At 42.0% G+C, this 18,498-nt stretch overlaps 1 protein-coding gene across 2 annotated transcripts in view; it reads right to left on the reverse strand.

The window, feature by feature from the left end:
* Nucleotides 1-536: 536 nt before the first annotated feature.
* ift80 (intraflagellar transport 80 homolog (Chlamydomonas)) overlaps nt 537-18,498 on the reverse strand; it is a 259,291-nt gene continuing 241,329 nt past the window's right edge. For both annotated transcript variants that reach the window (XM_078563768.1, XM_078563766.1), the window contains 4 exons: nt 17,042-17,131; nt 9,126-9,298; nt 5,228-5,351; nt 537-1,048 (listed from right to left, as the gene is read on the reverse strand). In XM_078563768.1, the coding sequence (XP_078419894.1) occupies nt 926-1,048; nt 5,228-5,351; nt 9,126-9,298; nt 17,042-17,131 (510 nt within the window). In that variant the 3' untranslated portion in view covers nt 537-925. The remainder of the gene's footprint in view (nt 1,049-5,227; nt 5,352-9,125; nt 9,299-17,041; nt 17,132-18,498) is intronic.

An 18,498-nucleotide genomic window follows, 5' to 3' on the forward strand; every position in this document is an offset into this window, starting at 1 on the left:
GTCAACAGTTCTCTCCAGCTGTCAAAACAAGACTCCCACCAGTTAATCCTCTTATGAGTCTGGTTTTGAATTGTAGTCTCTCAGTCAATGCATTTGCTTGACAGTGATCTTCCAATAATCTCAGTATTGAATATTAATTTTGGGGGAAAAATTAAAATACAGTACAATTTAAAGATAATTTATACAAATTTGTACTTTAAAATCAGTAATTTTAAAAATGTGATAGTGTGACAGATTATAAACATTTCTAAAAATCATAAAATATCAAATTGCATTCTCTTTATATCACCATAATTTATACATATATAATGTTTCAAGTTAATGCATAAAATAACTTAATTATTCTCCCATATATTCAACAATACTATCCATTGCTACATATAACCATTTTAATGTTTTTTGTCCCCTTTGTTTGGCTAAACCATTGTCTGGCTGTTTGTGTCTGGAAATGTATTAAGCAGTCTATCAAAATATTCATGAATATACACTGTATTAAACAATGATATCATGCACATTAAATAAAAACATCCCCACACTACATTATATAATTTTAATTTATTGCCAATAATATACAATGAGAACTTTTATTAAGATGATTGTCTGATGTTGGAACTGTAAGACAAGCCTCAGAAGTTGATTACATTTATTTCAAAATTAATTAATTCTACATTCAATTTAGTACAGAAGAGAAAACCACAATTATTTGAGAAGTACACTAAATATATTCTCAACAACATGAATGATATTACTTGAAAAACATTTTATTATTTACAGTGATAAAAAATAAACTTACTGAACTTCATTTTAATATTTAATCCCAAAGTCTTTCAAATGTTTCTTTCAACTACAAAAAGGAAAGTAGAAAATCTTTGAAGAGATGTAAGACATCTACCATCTAAAGTTAACCTAATCCTGAGCGCTTGCATTACCGGTTTAAGGGTGCATTCCTGGATCCAGTTGAACTTATAGTAACAGCAGCTGCACGCTCTCGTTCTTTTGCAAACTCCATTTCAATTTTGGCTTGAATTTTCTCCCAGTTGACTTCTACCTGCAAGAGGTATTAGATAACAACAGTTTTAGTCAAGGATTTCAATTAAATTAATTATTCTATGCAAATTCCCACCAACTGTGCTCCCTGGTGGGGAGTGTCTAACCAGCAGTCCATAAAGGGACATTTGCAGGCCTCTTCAAAAACAGCAAAGAGTTTGTTTTTAATTTTTGTGGGGCCAGCGGAGTAAGAGTGCTTCTCCTGGCCCCACAAAAATGTTCTTCCCTAGTGCTGGCTCCTGGGCAACACACTAAACAGATGGGAAATATAATCAGTAAAAAAAATTACTATTCAAAGCGCTGGCAGAACCTGTTAGGGTGCATTTACATTGTACCTACTGTAGTTCAAGATAGGGTCAGGGGTTATTGGCCAGGATTTATGGTCAGCAGTGAAGGAATGGCACTCACTGTTCACTGTGCTGACTGCTGCCCACAGAATTTTCACAGGCTTTGAGTGGAGACTTGCTGTCATCAACTCTGTGATTCATGCAATGCACTCTACAGGGGTTCTGTGGCATGTGTAAACAGGGCAGGCAACAATGTGTCTCTTGAACACATCAGATTGAAGAATCCTCAAAGACACGCAAGGCTGAACTTTAACTTAATAAAGCAGGTGGGTTTGGTTGGGGGGTGGGGAGGGGGAATTTAAAGTCTCAGAAATCTGTTTCCTGCCCCAAACCCACCTCAAATCTACCCTTTTCTGCCTTCAGCTAAAGCCAGAATGTGAATGGGTGGCCAATGTGATACAAGGTGGTGGACTGCAACATTAAATATGATAATGATGCTGCGAGTCTCATTGTTATCCAACTTTTGGGCTTTAATTGCTGCCGACTGGGTTTCCTGGGTATCGATCCAGCAGCTTCCTTAAGGCAAGGACTTGGCTGATCCAGGAGGCAAATATGTTCATACATACCTCGTGGATTCAGGTATAAGGCTGAGGAGCCTCTGTGATCAAGCACAATCTCATGATCTTCCCCCTCAGCCTCCAATCCACCCATAAGCCTGTTGACCACCCCCCTTACCTTGGCCCGATTCCACCTCTCTCCCAACCAAGCTTCCATTGCCCCACCACCAACAGGGCCTGATAACCACCGAGGCTTCTGACCTTCACCTTCTCAGGCCTCTGACTACTACCCTGGATAGCCAGCCCCCATGTTCACTTCCTAACCCCTCACTGCCCCCTCCCTTTCCCTCACCAATTGACCTAACCCACCGATCAACCACCCCTCTGACAGGGGATGGTCAACCAATCAGGCTGGGTTTCTGGACAGGCAACCAGAGACATGGGGGAATCCCGAATTGTGGGCTTGTTGTCGGCCCAACTTTCTGACTGATTTACTTCCTGTGGGTCGGGCAGGGCCTGGGAGAGGAGGATGCAGATGGTCCTAATCACTGGGGCCCATTCCTCTGGGGAGTCTGGGCTCATTGGCCAAATGACCTGTCAATCTGAATGATTAGTGTCCAAAGCAGCCAAACTTGCAAAGACCATCCTGATTGACAGGCTAATTGACCAATGATTGCTGTTGTTCTGAACAGCAACCATTGGTCTAACAGTATGATGTGCCCTACTGTTTGGGCCTGGTTATCGTGAAGTGCTGGTCCCTTAATCTTCAGACCTGGCTGTAGCACAAGCAGGTTGATGTCAGTTGTTTTGAAGCAGGTACCTCTCAAACTACCTCCCCACCCCCAAACCTTTCCACTATAAAGTTCAGGCAAGTGGATTCTTCTTCGCACTCGAATTATCTATTTCAAATCCTCAATTCGCTGGAACCAACTCCTGGGCCCAGGGCCATTTTGAGATTGAAAGCCGGCTCCCTCTGCTTTTCCCCCCCGGCTCCGTGCGTCTGGCCAGTTTTGATGGCAACAGTTGGGCAGCACCAGGTAAGAGAGCGGAAGCGGCTGGGCCGGGCAGCTCGAGGCCGCCACTTTTAGCCATGGAATTTGAGTCTGCCTTCAAGGTCCTTCCAGTTAGGTGTAGTAAAATATGGTGAATTTAGATCTGGAAGTCTGATAACTGTGGAGAGCTTTGAGAGCTGTGAATGTATCATCCTTGTGTGCTGTCTGTGTCAGCAAGCCCTTCTACCACGTGTCTTATGACAATTTAATTTGGCACAGAATCTACTGCAGGTATTTTGCATGCACGGGAAAGGCCTGGAAGCCCAAGGATGTAGACGCAGTGACTGAGAAGCTGAGTAGAATTTCAATACTGTACAAGACAGTCCAGCAGGATTTTGGATAAAAGAATACATATGCAAATATGCAGGCCTGGGCACAAGGGCAGTTGTTGAAACCCATTAATAGGTAGAAAAGATTGCCATCAAAGTTCAGAGAAACTGTGAAAGCTCTTGTAATTACTTGGATGGTTTTTTTTAAAATAGATATGGGAAAAAGCATTTCAAGGAGCAGGGAAAGGACTGATTCTGTAAGAGATAAAGCGCCTAATGCCTTGCCACTCCAGCCGTTCCCGATCCTCCTCCCTCATTGGTCTTTTGGCCCTAGACCCTGTGCCAGGCCCTTCAACCACTACTCTTGGTGTATTGCCAAACCCTGTGAAAAATTCTTTCAGCTCCATCTCATCAATGAGGCAGATTCCTCATAAATAATTGATGACTGCCTGGATATCGGATTGTGCGCCGTGTTTCTGTATCCCCTGGTTTATTTTCATTGCGACCTGCAGTGGCACACCCTGCCATTTTCTATATTCGCTGAATATGAGGACTTGGGGGTAGAATCTGTATGTGTGGCTTTGTCTCCAGTTGGAGCTGCGGTGTTGGGGCTTTTGACAACATGAGACACACACAAACACTACTTGGTGTGGACACGGACACACACACACACACACACAACGCTGTTCGGTATGGAGACACACGCACACCCCCTGCCCCTCCCTCCCCAAAAACCTATCCAGACCAGCCAGGGAGAGGGGGAAAACCCAGGCTGAAAGCCAACCTGTTTCTTACCCCCAATTTCATATGAATTCCACCGAGGCCAGCTTGGAGTCTGCACCACTAGAGGTGAACACAAGGTCGGTGTTAGTTAAACCCAGCTCCTTAGCTCGGCCTCAGTTCTCTCCCCCTTCAATGGTGACCAAGTCTTGGGACCCAGTCTGTCTCTTTCTAGCTCTGCTTCTTAAGTGAAAAGGCAAAAAAGATTCACTAGTTAGCTCTGCTGCTTGGCACTTTTAAATGATCATCTTTATTAATTATTAATTTTTAAATTATCAATTTATTGCTTTGACATTGTTTTTTTGGCTCAGCAAGATGCGTATGTTTTCTTCATGCCTTAACTTTTTTTTGAAATTCATATTTAATGTTCTGCCAAACCAGATCTCAGGCAGCTGGGTTTCTAGCTGAAGGGGAATGAGAGGCTCACAAGAAGTCTGATTGCTTTTTGGAGGGCTGAAAAAAGGGGTTATTTTTGCTCCAGGCACTCCTGAATTTGCTGTCTGATTCATTGCATAATAACAGTGAGTGCTGTTCACCTCACCATTACTCTCCATGCAAAATTAGGACTGTGTTTCTACTGTCTGGCTCCTGCTTAGCTGGAAGGATAGTAGTTATGTCCAAAGGCATGAATATATGTATGTACAGAATTCTCTGCCATTAGTTTAAAAAATTAGATGTAGAGAATGGGAGGGGAGGGTTCCAGCTGATTGAACATTTAAATTAAGATTAGATGGATTTAAAAGTGTCCCTGACTTCCTCTATGAAATTTCATACTGCTTCACTGAACAGTTAGATCAGACTGTAACTCTGGATTTACACTGCAAATTTTTACAATGGTAGAAACAAATTCCTTTTGCACTAATGCTAAAATTGCATTGTAAATGCACACATATGAACCTCTTTCTGAATTATTTTACAAGCGATGTGCACTCCCTTCCTCCACTGCCAATAGCATAACTGCTGATTCAATGTGTGCAACATGCCTGATAAATCTGTTTAGAAAATGATGAATTACACTTTCCCTGATTTACGCCAGTGAACTAGTGTACTGTGAATAAAGTGATAAAATTACATGTTTTTACAAAATTATCAGATAACAGTTTGTGACAGCTATGTAACCCCAGTATCCCCATCAGATGGGACCTATTAATCTGTCTGTATTTTCCAATTTTAATTGATCAGGTCTCATCCTGAATGAACAGACTTGATAACATTTTGTTTTTCTAGTTACTTACTCCTTCTGCATACTGTAAAAATCTCTTGTTGGACTCTTCTTTTTGGAAATCCTCCAAAAATTTCTTCCTATAAGCAAGCACAGTATCGACGTGTGTCTTATATTTTACAGCCAGCTCCAGAGCTCTGTGTTGGGAAATCAATGAAGATCTTAAATACAGATGACCTAAAACAGTTATGTCGCACATTATACAAATCAACCAAGCTCTAGCAGCATATTCTTGAGAATTATTTTCTTATCTTCTCCCTAATTTCTTTTCCAGTGACCAAAATTAGTCTATATTTACAACACATTTAATTGTGGCAAAGCATAAAATATTTTTAAAATTTCTTATGGAACATGTATTAAAGCAAAATCACTGATTAATATTTTGTTACTTCAAATCATAGTTAACAACTTTAAACATCTGAATCATAACTTTTGCAATTAAATTAAGCTTTAGATAGTGAACAGATTAAAATACAAACAGAGCTCATGATGATTGGGTTAAGTTCCTTTTTTTTAAACATGTTGTATTTTGAATTAATGACATCAATCTACAGCATTACTTGCTGAGGATGCTGAATTGCAGCCAGAGATTTTGTCAGTTAAATAGGATGTGGCAACAAAATTATTTAAACTGACTAATTAGGAAACACTGACGTCTTCATGTGAAGAGATCCCATGAGCACTACAGTAATCAGATTTCTCAACAATTAAGGTATTATTTTAAACTTACATAAACTTCATTTTATATGGGAGGAGTAGTATGTCAAGCAATGCTTCTGCATGAAATGAACTATTTGAGATGACTAATATTATCAAGAAATTAAAAATTGTTTCATTAAAGTAAAGGTTAAAAACAGTATTAAAATTTTATGATAATCACAGAATAGCTAATAAGGCACTTTCTGTTACTAAGGGGAGAATTTTCTCCCCGTCAGGGGTGCTGAGTGGGAGCGGGCGTGCGCAAAAGAGCACAGAAATCTCCGAGATACGGAGCTGCCTGAGGGAGTTTAATTTCATTGTGAGAAAGTGAATGAAAGATTTTTAAAAATTATTTGGACATGTCCCTTCATGTGACAGTGTCACATGAGCTGGGACATGTCTATGAATTTTACTAAAAATTTTTATTTAAAGTTAAAAACCTTCATGAAACCTCATCCCACCTATGGATGAGGTTCCATGAAAAATGCAAAGGCAGCCTGGGCTCTTCACCTGCCCGGCAGGAGGTTGGATGGCAGCCCTGTTAATTGTTTTAATTGCTATTCAAATGGCCTTAATAGTCCTTTGACAGTTTGGCAGGCACTCAGCTGACTCTGGTGTGTGCCCGACGGACTGAAGATCTAAATGATGCGCGGTGATATTGGGACACATGCCTGACGTCACCGCGCATCATTTTATGTGTCGGCGAGCGGGGCCTGTCACCACACGCCTACCAGAAGATTCAGGCCTAAGAGTTCTTGTTTGTATCAAATGAAGAACATGTTTGTTGGGATTCTGCTTATTTTTCTTAAGGCTTTGAGTTTCAGCATTTGTAAAGCTGATTGCTCATAAGCAAGAGGACTGGACTCCCCAAACTGACAGGAAGCATGGATAAAAACAAAAAACTACTGCGGATGTTGGAAATCCAAAACAAAAACAAAAACAGAATTACCTGGAAAAACTCAGCAGGTCTGGCAGCATCGGTGGAGAAGAAAAAAGTTGACGTTTCGAGTCCAATGACCCTTCAACAGAACTGAAGGAAGCATGGATGCTGACATTATCATCTCCCTTCCCTGCCCATCCCACAGAATGTTGATCCATGTGATGAGAAAGCTGGACACAGGAGGCTTCAGTTGCAAGCTTTTCTTGTACTGGGATTGATCAATCAAAATATGTCATAAATAACAACTTGCATTTAGGTAGGGCCCTTAACATAGGGAAACATATCAAAGTGTTTCACTGGACTGTAATCAGACAATCAAGGCCAGAATTTTTCGGAAGTGTCATGAATCCCACTGCTAGTGCCGTGGGGTAGGGGTGGGGAGGCAGCCCCGTTTTGGCGGGCGGCGGAACCAGACCCCCATTGCACAGGCAGAAGCCAACTGAGGGGCTGCTGTGGCGGCTGCCATCTTATTAAAAATGACCGCCTGCCCCCAAGAGCTGCTCTCCCAGTCAGAAGGGTAGCAGCTCTAAAGCCTCACCAGGAGCAAAGGCCACTGCTGAGGAAGGCAGGAGACCTATGACCTACAGTAGGTAAGCGAAGAAAACATCTTAAGGGAAACCACTCCAGGGAAATCGTTGGGGCTGCAGATGCTGCATTCCCTGCCCATGGCCTCCTCTTTGTTTCATAAAACCTTCCCCATCAGACTGCCTTTGGGAGCCCTCCTCTATTTAGCCAGCAGCTTTCCCTCACAACTGGGAGGGGGGCACTGGGGTGATCCGCCATCACCAAAATGCTGACACCATTGCTAAATACCCCCTAATTGAACCTTTAAGTATGGGAATCAGCTGTGTATCTGTTTTCAGCTGGTAGCCTGTCTGCTTCTGGTCCTGCCCCGATACGGGATAGCATTGAGGAGCCGATCCAATGTGGCACCATGTAATTTTACCCCACCCTCTCCCCGTGGGCCGGTAAAATTCAGCCGGAAATCAAAGGGCGAGATTTTAGGACAGGTGACTAAAAGCTTGATCAGAGAGGTACGTTTTAATTGAGGGTCTTCTAATTTAGGAGCAGAGTGACGTGGAGAGACAGAGACATTTGAGGTGAATATTCTAGCGCTTAGGCCTAGATAACTTAAGGCACGGTGGCCAAAGGTGGGGCAAATGGAGTGGGGTAAACAGCTTGTGAGATCTAATCAATCACAAAGATATTTGGAATGGAATCAATTTGTACAAAAAAAGAAATGCATCACAAAGTTATATTATAGAAATGAGAAAGCCATTTCTCTTCACTTATGTTGCAATTTTTAGGAGTGTTAGATGAGAATGGAGATCATTGAAGAAACAAAGAGGAACCTGTTCAAAATGATGATTGAATCCTAACAATAATATACAAAATTAACATAGCTATTTAAGAAGTTGAACTGCCATGGTGGGTATAAAGTATACTATATTGAATAAGGCAAGTATTATTAATCTGAGGTGTTATCTGGAAGAAATCTTCATAAAAGCTGGGCTAAATTCCGCTACTAGCATTTACAACACATGCATAACTGATAATATGAAAAACTTGTCTTTTAAAAATAAACAATTTTAGTCAAAAACTCTATGACTGCTAAATCTTAGATGAGATAATGGTACCATGATGAAACATACTGCATTGTGAAATGAAAGGGCACAGGTTCATCCCAGAAATTCTCCACATGATTCAGTCATGCCACAAGAGATGGCATGGAGCTAAAGCCAAATGCTTCTTCTGAGGAGACAGAAAAATCAAGGGGGCCACACCAGTCCACCTCCTGAAAGTCAATCTTAGAATAGCAATGAAGGACCTCAGTCTACCTGCCTGTTCTCTCCCTCAGGGATGGTGCATAATACAGGGAGATCCAGAGAAGATGAACTACTACCTTGAAAAAGGCGAGTTAAATCTCAATAAATGATCAAACCATTAATGAGTAAATGAAAATGGGAAACTAGGTTAACAATGCCTAACACTGATTTGTCAATTCCATCCTCTGTATAAACACACTAATACTTATATAGGGACAGTACAGCAAACAAATAAGACTGGCTGAGATTGCACAGATATCACTGACCAAATATTTGGTTCTGACTTCAATACTACATGATTTTGGTTAATAAGCAAAGAAAAATCTATTTTAGAACAATGATAGCATAATTACTATCATTTAACAACGCTGACCTCTAGTGTGTACTTGTATCTCTGTAGTAAGCATTCATTTTAACCTAGTGCTGAATGTGTTTGATTTCCTCACCTATCCCAGTTGTAGAGGTTAATATTCACTTGGATGGCTTGATAAATAAGGCCCGCTTGGATTAAAGTTCCCTCAGCATCTTGTGTATTTCCAGTAAATAGCAGCAGGTGTGCCATCCGTGACTCCTTTGAAGGTAAATCCTTGATTAAGTTGATATACTGTACTTTATCAATCTGGGAATTTAAAAAAAAAGTTTTTCAATTTGAGCACGATTACAATTTATTTAATTGTTGTTCTGTTTAATGGTACAAATCATTGCATTTTTCAACTGCATACATTTTTATTAAAGTTTATTATTATTATTACAAAACACCAATGGAACAGCAGTAGGCCATTTAGCCCTCAAACCTATTCCACCATTCAGTGAGATCATGGCTGATCTGCAACTTAACTCCATATACCTGCCTTTGTCCCATATTCCGTAACACTTTTGGATAACAAAAATCTTTTTGATCCCAGACTTAAAAGTTTACAATTGATCCAGCATCAATTACCATTTGTGGAAGAGAGTTCTGAACTTTTACCATCTCTTGTGTGTAGAAGTGTTTCCTAATTTTACTCCTGAAAGGTCTGTTCTAATTTTTAGAAATGTCTCCTATCCCTAGATTCCCCAACCAGCAGAAATAGGGTAGATATAAATAAACTGTCTGTTCCCCTTAGTATCTTGAAATCTTTGATCAAATCACTGTTTAATCTTCTAAATTACATGGAATACAACCTTGGTTTGTGTAATCTCGTCTTGATATTTAACCTTTGGAGTCCAGGTATCATTCTGGTAAATCTACGCTGCACTCCCTCCAGGGTCAATATATCTGTGGTGCTCAGAACTGCTCAAAGTACTCAGGTGCAGTCTAACTTTATATAACTGAAGCACGACTTGTATTCTATTCTAGATATAAAACTCAGCATTACATTAGCCTTTTTGATTATTTTGTACCCGTTCATGGCAGTTAATGATCTATGTGACTGGACCATCAAGTCTCTTTGGTCCTCCACTGTTTCCAGCTTTTCCCTATTTAGAAAGTATCTTGTTCTATCCTTTATATATCCAAAGTAGATGACCTCATATTTGCCTACATTGAAATCCATCTGTCACAGTTTTTCCCATTCAATGTTGCTACTCCAGTGGCTGTGAAGGGGTTTGGTTTGTCCTAAGGTTATGAGAGGTACTATATAGATGCAAGTTCTCTCTTTATTCTGCTGCTATTGAAGCTTTGTAAATTTAGGCAATTATTTTCTCTCCATTGAATTTCCTTGTGACCATTTTATTAATACCCAGATAGAAAGGCTAAAAAGTTCATAGCAGTGGGGATAAACAACAGGAAAAATATTTTCATTTCAAAATGTGTGCACTTAGAGAAACATGCAGGAATTTGTTTTCATTTTTCTGGACAGTGGACCAGAGAGGTGTACCCTTGCTATGAGTGAGAACCTAAGGAGTTTGAAGAGAATCTGGAATAATGCCTGCCACAGTCAAAGCTTAACAAACTGTGTGAAACAATATTGAAGTACTTGACTAGACCACTCTCTGTAATGTAGAAAGTTAAGAGAGAGATGCAGTTGTTTTTATTGAGGTTCATGCCGGGCAGCTCCATAACACAGGGCATTATGCTCTACAGACCATTCTAGGAGATCACACACTGAGGCAAAAACAGCTGCTGCTGGAAGGCCGTCAACTCAGGCCCTTTGATGAGCCTGAAACATGCTGGCTTTCCAGAGCAAGAACCTGTCCAAGTGTTGCAGTCTGACACATTCCATGACCTAGTACTATTACTGTGTGAACTGATGTTTGGCATAGCTGTCACAAAGACAAAATGAGGAACAGTCACAAATGGAGGTCCTTCCTGCTATAGGCCGGGATTTTCCAGCCCTGTGTAGGCGGGACCCGCCGCAGGTGAGGCAGCGCCCCAGCCAGAAGTCCATTGACTTGCGGCGGGACTGATAGATCCTGGCGGCAGGTGGGTGTGGAAAATCCCGCCCATAGTATTTATGTCCTGGGAACTTGAATTGAATGTAACATCATTTCAGTTTGAATGTTTACAAAAGAATCAAATGTGAACAACCACCTCTGGAAACTGTGCATCTCCAATATACATAGCTTCATCCGAATAGATACAAATAAATCTATTAGTGCCAACGCTAGCTGTGTGCCTCAATGTTAATTTAGTATCTGCTAAAATTCAATGTTTGGATAGAAATTATCCAGTCCCATCACTATCTGGAATGATGCATCTCAAATTGCTTCTTTACTATGTCTATGACCTTACAATGTGTAGGATTTTTTTGGAATGTGTTTTTGCACAATTTACATTTATGAATAAAGTTTATTGTTGAAAATAAATACGACCAAATTGAGACACCAGTGTCGAGTTTCCCTCTACAACTCATATGGGCCCATTTTTGTGCCCCTACAGAAGTTTGTGCACAAATGAGACTGAAATTTAGCGTAAAATAGCTAGCTGATATGTAGTGAAAGCCTTTTGGTAGACAGCACAATACCCCCAGCAATCTCTTATTCTCAGAAAGCACCTTTTAAAATCTGAGCACAAGGTCCACTTTTCTGTTGTATTTCTTCCTTTGTCACCATAACCTGTTCATGCTCAGTCAGGCTTGGTGCATCTCCTAGTGCACTCCCCTCAAAGCCTTATTTGCCTATTAGATTGACAAGCTAAAACTGAATGCTGGTGCTTCTTCAGCAGGCAAAGAGAAGACAAACAAAAGTACGTCAGATCATGGTCAGTATTAGATCATATGATGTTTACATGTTCATTAGCCTATGTGGGGGTTGTGACTCAGGCAATGGGAGTGAGGCATGAAAAAGGGAAATGTAAAAGTTGACCCTAATCTAGGAGCCTGTTTCCAACTTCCTCAGTATTGTCTCTGCTTACGATTTGTATAACTGCCTCTTCAGAAGGCATGGAGCTTTAGGATTGTTATCCCTCTTGCTATGGGTAATATTCTCCTATTAAGACTAGAGAAGTTACAGCTGATGCTGGTAAAAAGGCTTTTAGCCTTCACCATGCATCAGTCTGCTGACCCATAATAGTTTACATGATGACGGCAACAAACAGCAAACTTTTGCAGTAGTGAGAAGTTGTTAGGAGAAGCTTTTCAGAGCAAGAGAACACACAGAAAGAAGGTGCAGATATGTTTTTTGCTGCTTAATGGATAACTATGGGAAGCAGGCAGGAAATGATAAAGGGGGAGGGGATGGTGGTAGGGGCCGTGCCCTGCAAATTGAAAACACACAACTGACTGTAGTTTTGCACACCAGATGAGATAATTTATTCCAGCACTGCATCAACCACATATGTGTATCTCGGTTACTAATTAATTGTTCTTATAGCTATGTACACTTAGCATGACAGCTCCATGAGTATATGGGGATGATCTTTGTTGGACCAATTAAACTGCATGGTAGTAGATACGATGGAGTCCCAGCTGTTACAATCCTGTTAGGGACTGTTAACGTTTAAAGAAGAGATCCGAACACCCAGCAATTAACCAAACAAACTACGCCACAAGGTTTCAAATTTTAAAAACAAAAACAAACTTTATTGTACATCAAAAAGAATTAAACAAAGTAAGCAGTATTAATTTAATACTATAGCGTATAAAGACTTCTGCTATGTACTCAATTCTACTTTTTTACTTTCCCCCCAAGAGTTCCCTTTTCTTCCAAAATCTTGATGATTCATTCACTTTCCATGGGACCAACCCAAAGGTGTGCCAAAGGTAAGCCTCCCAGAATTTACTTTTAATTCTCCTTAGTATTCCAGCTATTCCTCGAGGTATAAATTTCATGGCGCTCCTTCCCTCAGCTTTTAGCTAAGCGATCCTTCAATTTTTTTTTTCCAAAGACCTCATGACTGGACTCTACAGCTCCTTATCCTGGCTTTGGGCATACATACTGTTTTTTTCCCCAGTCTGCTCCCAGAGCTACTGTACAGCTCCTTTCAAGGTAACTATTCAAGCTGACTGCTTTCTGCCACAAACCGGAGAGGACCACTGTATATTCCTTCCATTAGCTGCAAGCTAGAGCAAATCCAAACTGAACTGGTTGCTTCTGTCAGCAAACACAGATAAATTAAATAAAAAGAACCTTCTAACCAAAGCTCCATCCTGAATCACTATCTCTTTGGCAACATGGCATGCTTTGGGATGATTCAAACAAAAACACAAACAAGTTATTTTACCTTCTACATAACTCTGATTCTGCAACCCATAGGAATAATTTATATCACTAATGAATGTAACTGTCCTCTGGCCAGACACCCTGGCTCCATTGCAAGCTTAGAGGTGGATCATTCATTGATCAAGTTTTTTTCACTATCAACTCTGACTTTGTAAGACAAACACAAGCAACCTTTTAAGTATATAAAACCTAGGCTTGTTTGAGTTGTATTTACATCAGAATTGTTTTTACCAGTTTCTCAATCAGATGTTCCTATCTTCTACGGTTAAAACTTTAATCCATAAAATTAAAAGTTATATTCTAAAACATGTGAATTATGAACTAGCTATTCACAATATAGGAAAGAATGCTGCAACAATCATATAAATCCATTCATTGATTCCTACTCCTTTAAGGAAGGGAATTTGTCATCCTTACCTGGTCTGGCCTACATGTAACTTCAGATGCACAGCAATGTGGTTGGCTCTTAAATGTCCTCTGAAATGGCCTAGCAAGCCACTCCAAAGCACTATCAAACCACTACAAAGTCTCAAAAAAGGAATAAAGCCAGACTGACCACCCGGCATCAACTTAGGCATCAGAAAAGATAATGGCGATCTCAGCCCTGTCGACCCTGCAAAGTCCTCTTTGCTAACAATTGGGGGCTAGTGCCAAAATTGGGAGAGCTGTCTCACGGACCAGTCAAGCAACAGCCTGACATAATCATCCTCACGGAATCATATCTTATAGATAATGTCCCAGACACCACCATCACCCTCCCTGGGTATGTCCTGTCCCACAGGCAGGCCAGACCCAGCAGAGGTGGTGGCAGAATGGTATACAGTTGGGAAGGAGTTGCACTGGGAGTCCTCAACATCGACTCCAGACCCCATGAAGTCTCTTGGCATCAGGTCAAATGTGGGCAACGAAACCTCCTGTTGATTACCATGTACTGTCCTCCCTCAGCTGATGAATCAGTGCTCCTCCATGTTGAGAATCACTTGGAGGAAGCATTTAGGGTGGCAAGGGAGCAGAATGTACTCTGGGTGGGGGAACTTCAATGTCCACCACCAAGAGTTGCTCGGTAGCACTACTACTAACCGAGCTGGTCAAGTCCTAAAAGACGTAGCTGCTAGACTGGGTCTGTGGCAGGTGGTGAGGGAACCAACAAGAGGGAAAAAGATACTTGACCTCATCCTCACCAATCTGCCTGTCACAGATGCATCTGCCCATTACAGTTCTGCCTTCACATTGAGGATACCCTCCATCGTATTGTTTGGCACTACCACCATGCTAAATGGGATAGATTTCAAACAGATCTGGCAACTCAAGACTGGGCATCCATGAGGCGCTGTGGGCCATTAGCAGCAACAGAATTGTACTCGAACACAATCTGTAACCTCATGGCCAAACATATCCCCCACTCCACCATTACCATCAAGCCAGGGGATCAACCCTGGTTCAGTGAAGAGTGCAGGAGGGCATTCCAGGAGCAGCACCAGGCATACCTAAAAATGAGGTGTCAACCTGGTGAAGCTATAACACAGGACTGCTTGCATGCCAAACATCATAAGCAGCAAGTGATAAACAGAGTTAAGCAATCCCATAACCAACTGATCAGATCTAAGCTCTGCAGTCCTGCCACATCCAGTCGTAAGTGGTGGTGGACAATCAAACAACTAACTGGAGGAGGAGGGTCCACAAATATCCTCAAACTCAATGATGGGGGTGCCCACCACATCAGTACAAAAGATAAGGCTGAAGCATTTGCTACAATCTTCAGCCAGAAGGTCCCCAGCATCACAGATGCCAGTCTTCAGCCAATTTGATTCACTCCACGTGATATCAAGAAACAGCTGAAGGCACCGGATAATGCAAAGGCTATGGGCCCTGACAATATTCTGGCAATAGTACTGAAGACCTGTGCTCCAGAACTTGCCACACCCATAGCCAAGCTGCTCCAGTACAGCGACAACACTGGCATCTACCCGGCTACATGGAAAATTGCTCAAGTATGTCCTATACATAAAAAGCAGGACAAATCCAACCCGGCCAATAACCGCCCCAACAGTATACTCTTGATCATCACTAAAGTAATGGAAGGGGTTATCAACAGTGCTATCAAGTGGCACTTGCTTAGCAATAACCTGCTCAATGATGCCCAGTTTGAGTTCCGCCAGGACCACTCAGCTCCTGACCTCATTACAGCCTTGGTTCAATCATGGACAAAAGAGCTGAACTCCCGAGGTGAGGGAAGAGTGACTGCCCTTGATATCAAAGCCGCATTTGACTGAGTGTGGCATCATGGACCCCTAGCAAAATTGGGGTCAAAGGGAATCGGGGAAAAATTTCCACTGGCTGGAGTCATACCTAGCACAAAGGAAGATGATTGTGGTTGTTGGAGGTCAGTCATCCCAGCTCCAGGATATCACTGCAGGAGTTCCTCATGGTCGTGTCCTAGGCCAAACCATCTTCAGCTGCTTCATCAATGATCTTCCTTCCATCATAAGGTCAGAAGTGGGATGTTTGCTGGTGACTGCATAATGTTCAGCACCTTTTGAGACTCCTCAGATACTGAAGCAGTCCATGTCCAAATGCAGCAAGACCTGGACAATATCCAGGCTTGGGCTGACAAGTGGCAAGTAACATTCGAGCTGCACAACTGCCAGGCAATGGCCATCTTCAACAAGAGAGAATCTAACTATTGCCCCTTGACTTTCAATGGCATTACCATCACTGAATACCCCACTATCAACATCTTGGGGGTTACCACTGACCAGAAACTGAACTGGGCTAGCCATATAAATACTGTGGCTACAAGAGCAGGTCAGGCTAGGAATCTGCGGTGAGTAACGCACCTCCTGACTCCCCAAAGCCTGTCCACCATCTACAACGCACAGGTCAGGAGTGTGATGGAATAATCCCCACTTGCCTGGATGATTGCAACTCCCACAATACTGAAGAAGTTTGACACCATCCAGGACAAAGCAGCCTCCTTGATTGGCACCACATCCACAAACATTCACCTCCTCCACCATCAATGCACAGTAGCAGCAGTGTGTACCATCTACAAGATGCACTGCAGGAATTCACCAAGGTTCCTTAGACAGCACCTTCCAAACCCATGACCACTACCATTTAGAAGGACAAGAGAAGCAGATAGATGGGAACACCACCACCTGGATATTCCTCTCCAAGTCACTCACCATCCTGACTTGGAAATATATCAGAGTTCCTTCACTGTCGCTGGGTCAAAATCTTGGGACTCCTTTCCTAACAGCACTGTGGGTGTACCTACACCACAGGGACTGCAGCGGTTCAAGAAGGCAGCTCACCACCACCTTCTCAGGGGCAATTAGGGATGGTCAATAAATTCTGGCCCAGCCAGCGAAGCCCACATCCCATGAATGAATAAAAAACAAAGCATTCTGGTATTTGCTCCTCATTTTCGAATGTTTTTGAGTGTTGATCTTGTGGGGAGAAGTTTTTGCAACCTTGGGGATATTTGGAAACATTTGCTGCAGTATTGAGATGTCCGCTGGCAGTTGCACTACAGCTGTCATTAGCTGTGGGAAAAGCTCCCTGGTGCCTAAACATCATTCTGGAATGGCACCAGAGAATCTACATGAAACTTTGTGAGTGGTTCCATGAATATAACAGTGTAAAAAACAATCTCAAAAATAATATATTGGGAGATTAATTACAAAGGTATTATTTAAAAAGACAAATTTTATTCATATACCTCACCAACTGCTGCATAAGCAACCTCTGCTGTCAGTAGATCTTTGTGTGCAATCGCCATGGCAGCAAGGCATGACCACATTGTTTGTTCCTGTTGTGGAAAAAATACCAATAGGTTTAGTACAAATACAAATATTTTGGGTTGTAGTTTTAAGTTACATTAGCTTTTTTCATAGGTTCATATTGGATTTTTACATTTATGTGATCATGATTTTATCCTTACAGGTCTTTATAATAATCATGCTAGTTTATCCTATATGTCTATGTCCTATACATATTTTCTAAATCGCTAATTGGGAGCCATGCATATCATTGAAATTGAAACATCATAAAAAGCAATTTTTAAAAATGTTTTTACATCTCACCAATATCCTTCCGCCCAACTCCACCACCTAACTCTCCTTAGTATTGACTCCTCCTAGGGAATCAATGCTGGTACTCCAATCAGGTAGTTCCAAAAAAAAAAATGCAACGTTCACAGGAAGTATTGATGGGGAAATAGCAGGTCTGAAACTTCTCATTCTTCATCCAAGATTGCCCGATTGAGGGAATTGGACTATCGTCCCCAGTTGCACTAAACCCCCTTTGGTAACTTATTCAAAGATGTGCCTTCACAGCGAGTGTCAACAGTCTATCCTACCATGGGGAACATCACAATACTTCTAGTAATACCCATTAAACACTTGTTCCATCATGGATCATTGGATAGCAATCAGGAGTTTGAACTCTAATGATTTTTTTTCCCTCCTAGGCATACTGATATCAATTGTGGCATCCTTACCACACTACAAGCTGCCAGTTCAGCACCATTTGGTACTAAACACACATGGGACATTCCTGGTCTTTATGGTTCATCCATTCCGTAGATAATCTTGTTGAGTTACAGTATTGGAAAACTGACAATAAGCCATATAATGAATCTGTGGAAAGAATATTCCCCCCATTCTGGGGTGGGGGGGGGTGGGGGGAGAGTGCAGGAGTGGGCGTGGGCAGGCGCACCTCCGATCGGCACTCCTGATTGGGGGCGCGCCGCCATTTTACGTGGGCGGGCCAATTAAGGCCCGCCCAGCATGACGTCTGACAGGGCTCCCTGTGCGGGCGGGCGGGGGGGGGGGGGGGGGGGGGGGGTAATTCCCTCAGCCAAGAGTGCACTCTTTCGCGCGCACTCCCTGTGGGGGGGGGGGATGGAATTCCCTTAGCCAAGAATGCGCTCTTTCACGCATGTGCGCGAAAGAGCACACTCATCTCCCTGAGGCTAAATACTGCCTCAGGGAGATCGGTGCCAAATTTAAAAATGGTAAAGGTGCACAAACAAAATTTCCCTGACATGTCTCCTCATGTGACACTGTCACATGAGTTAGGACACGTCCATCACTTTAAATAAAACATTTATTACATTTTTAAAAACCCTCATGAAACCTCCCCCCCGCCCTAAAGATCCTGGCCTATTTTTCCCTC

The sequence above is a fragment of the Cetorhinus maximus genome, chromosome 19 (genome assembly GCF_964194155.1).
Source record: "Cetorhinus maximus chromosome 19, sCetMax3.hap1.1, whole genome shotgun sequence".
NCBI classification, from domain to species: domain Eukaryota; kingdom Metazoa; phylum Chordata; class Chondrichthyes; order Lamniformes; family Cetorhinidae; genus Cetorhinus; species Cetorhinus maximus.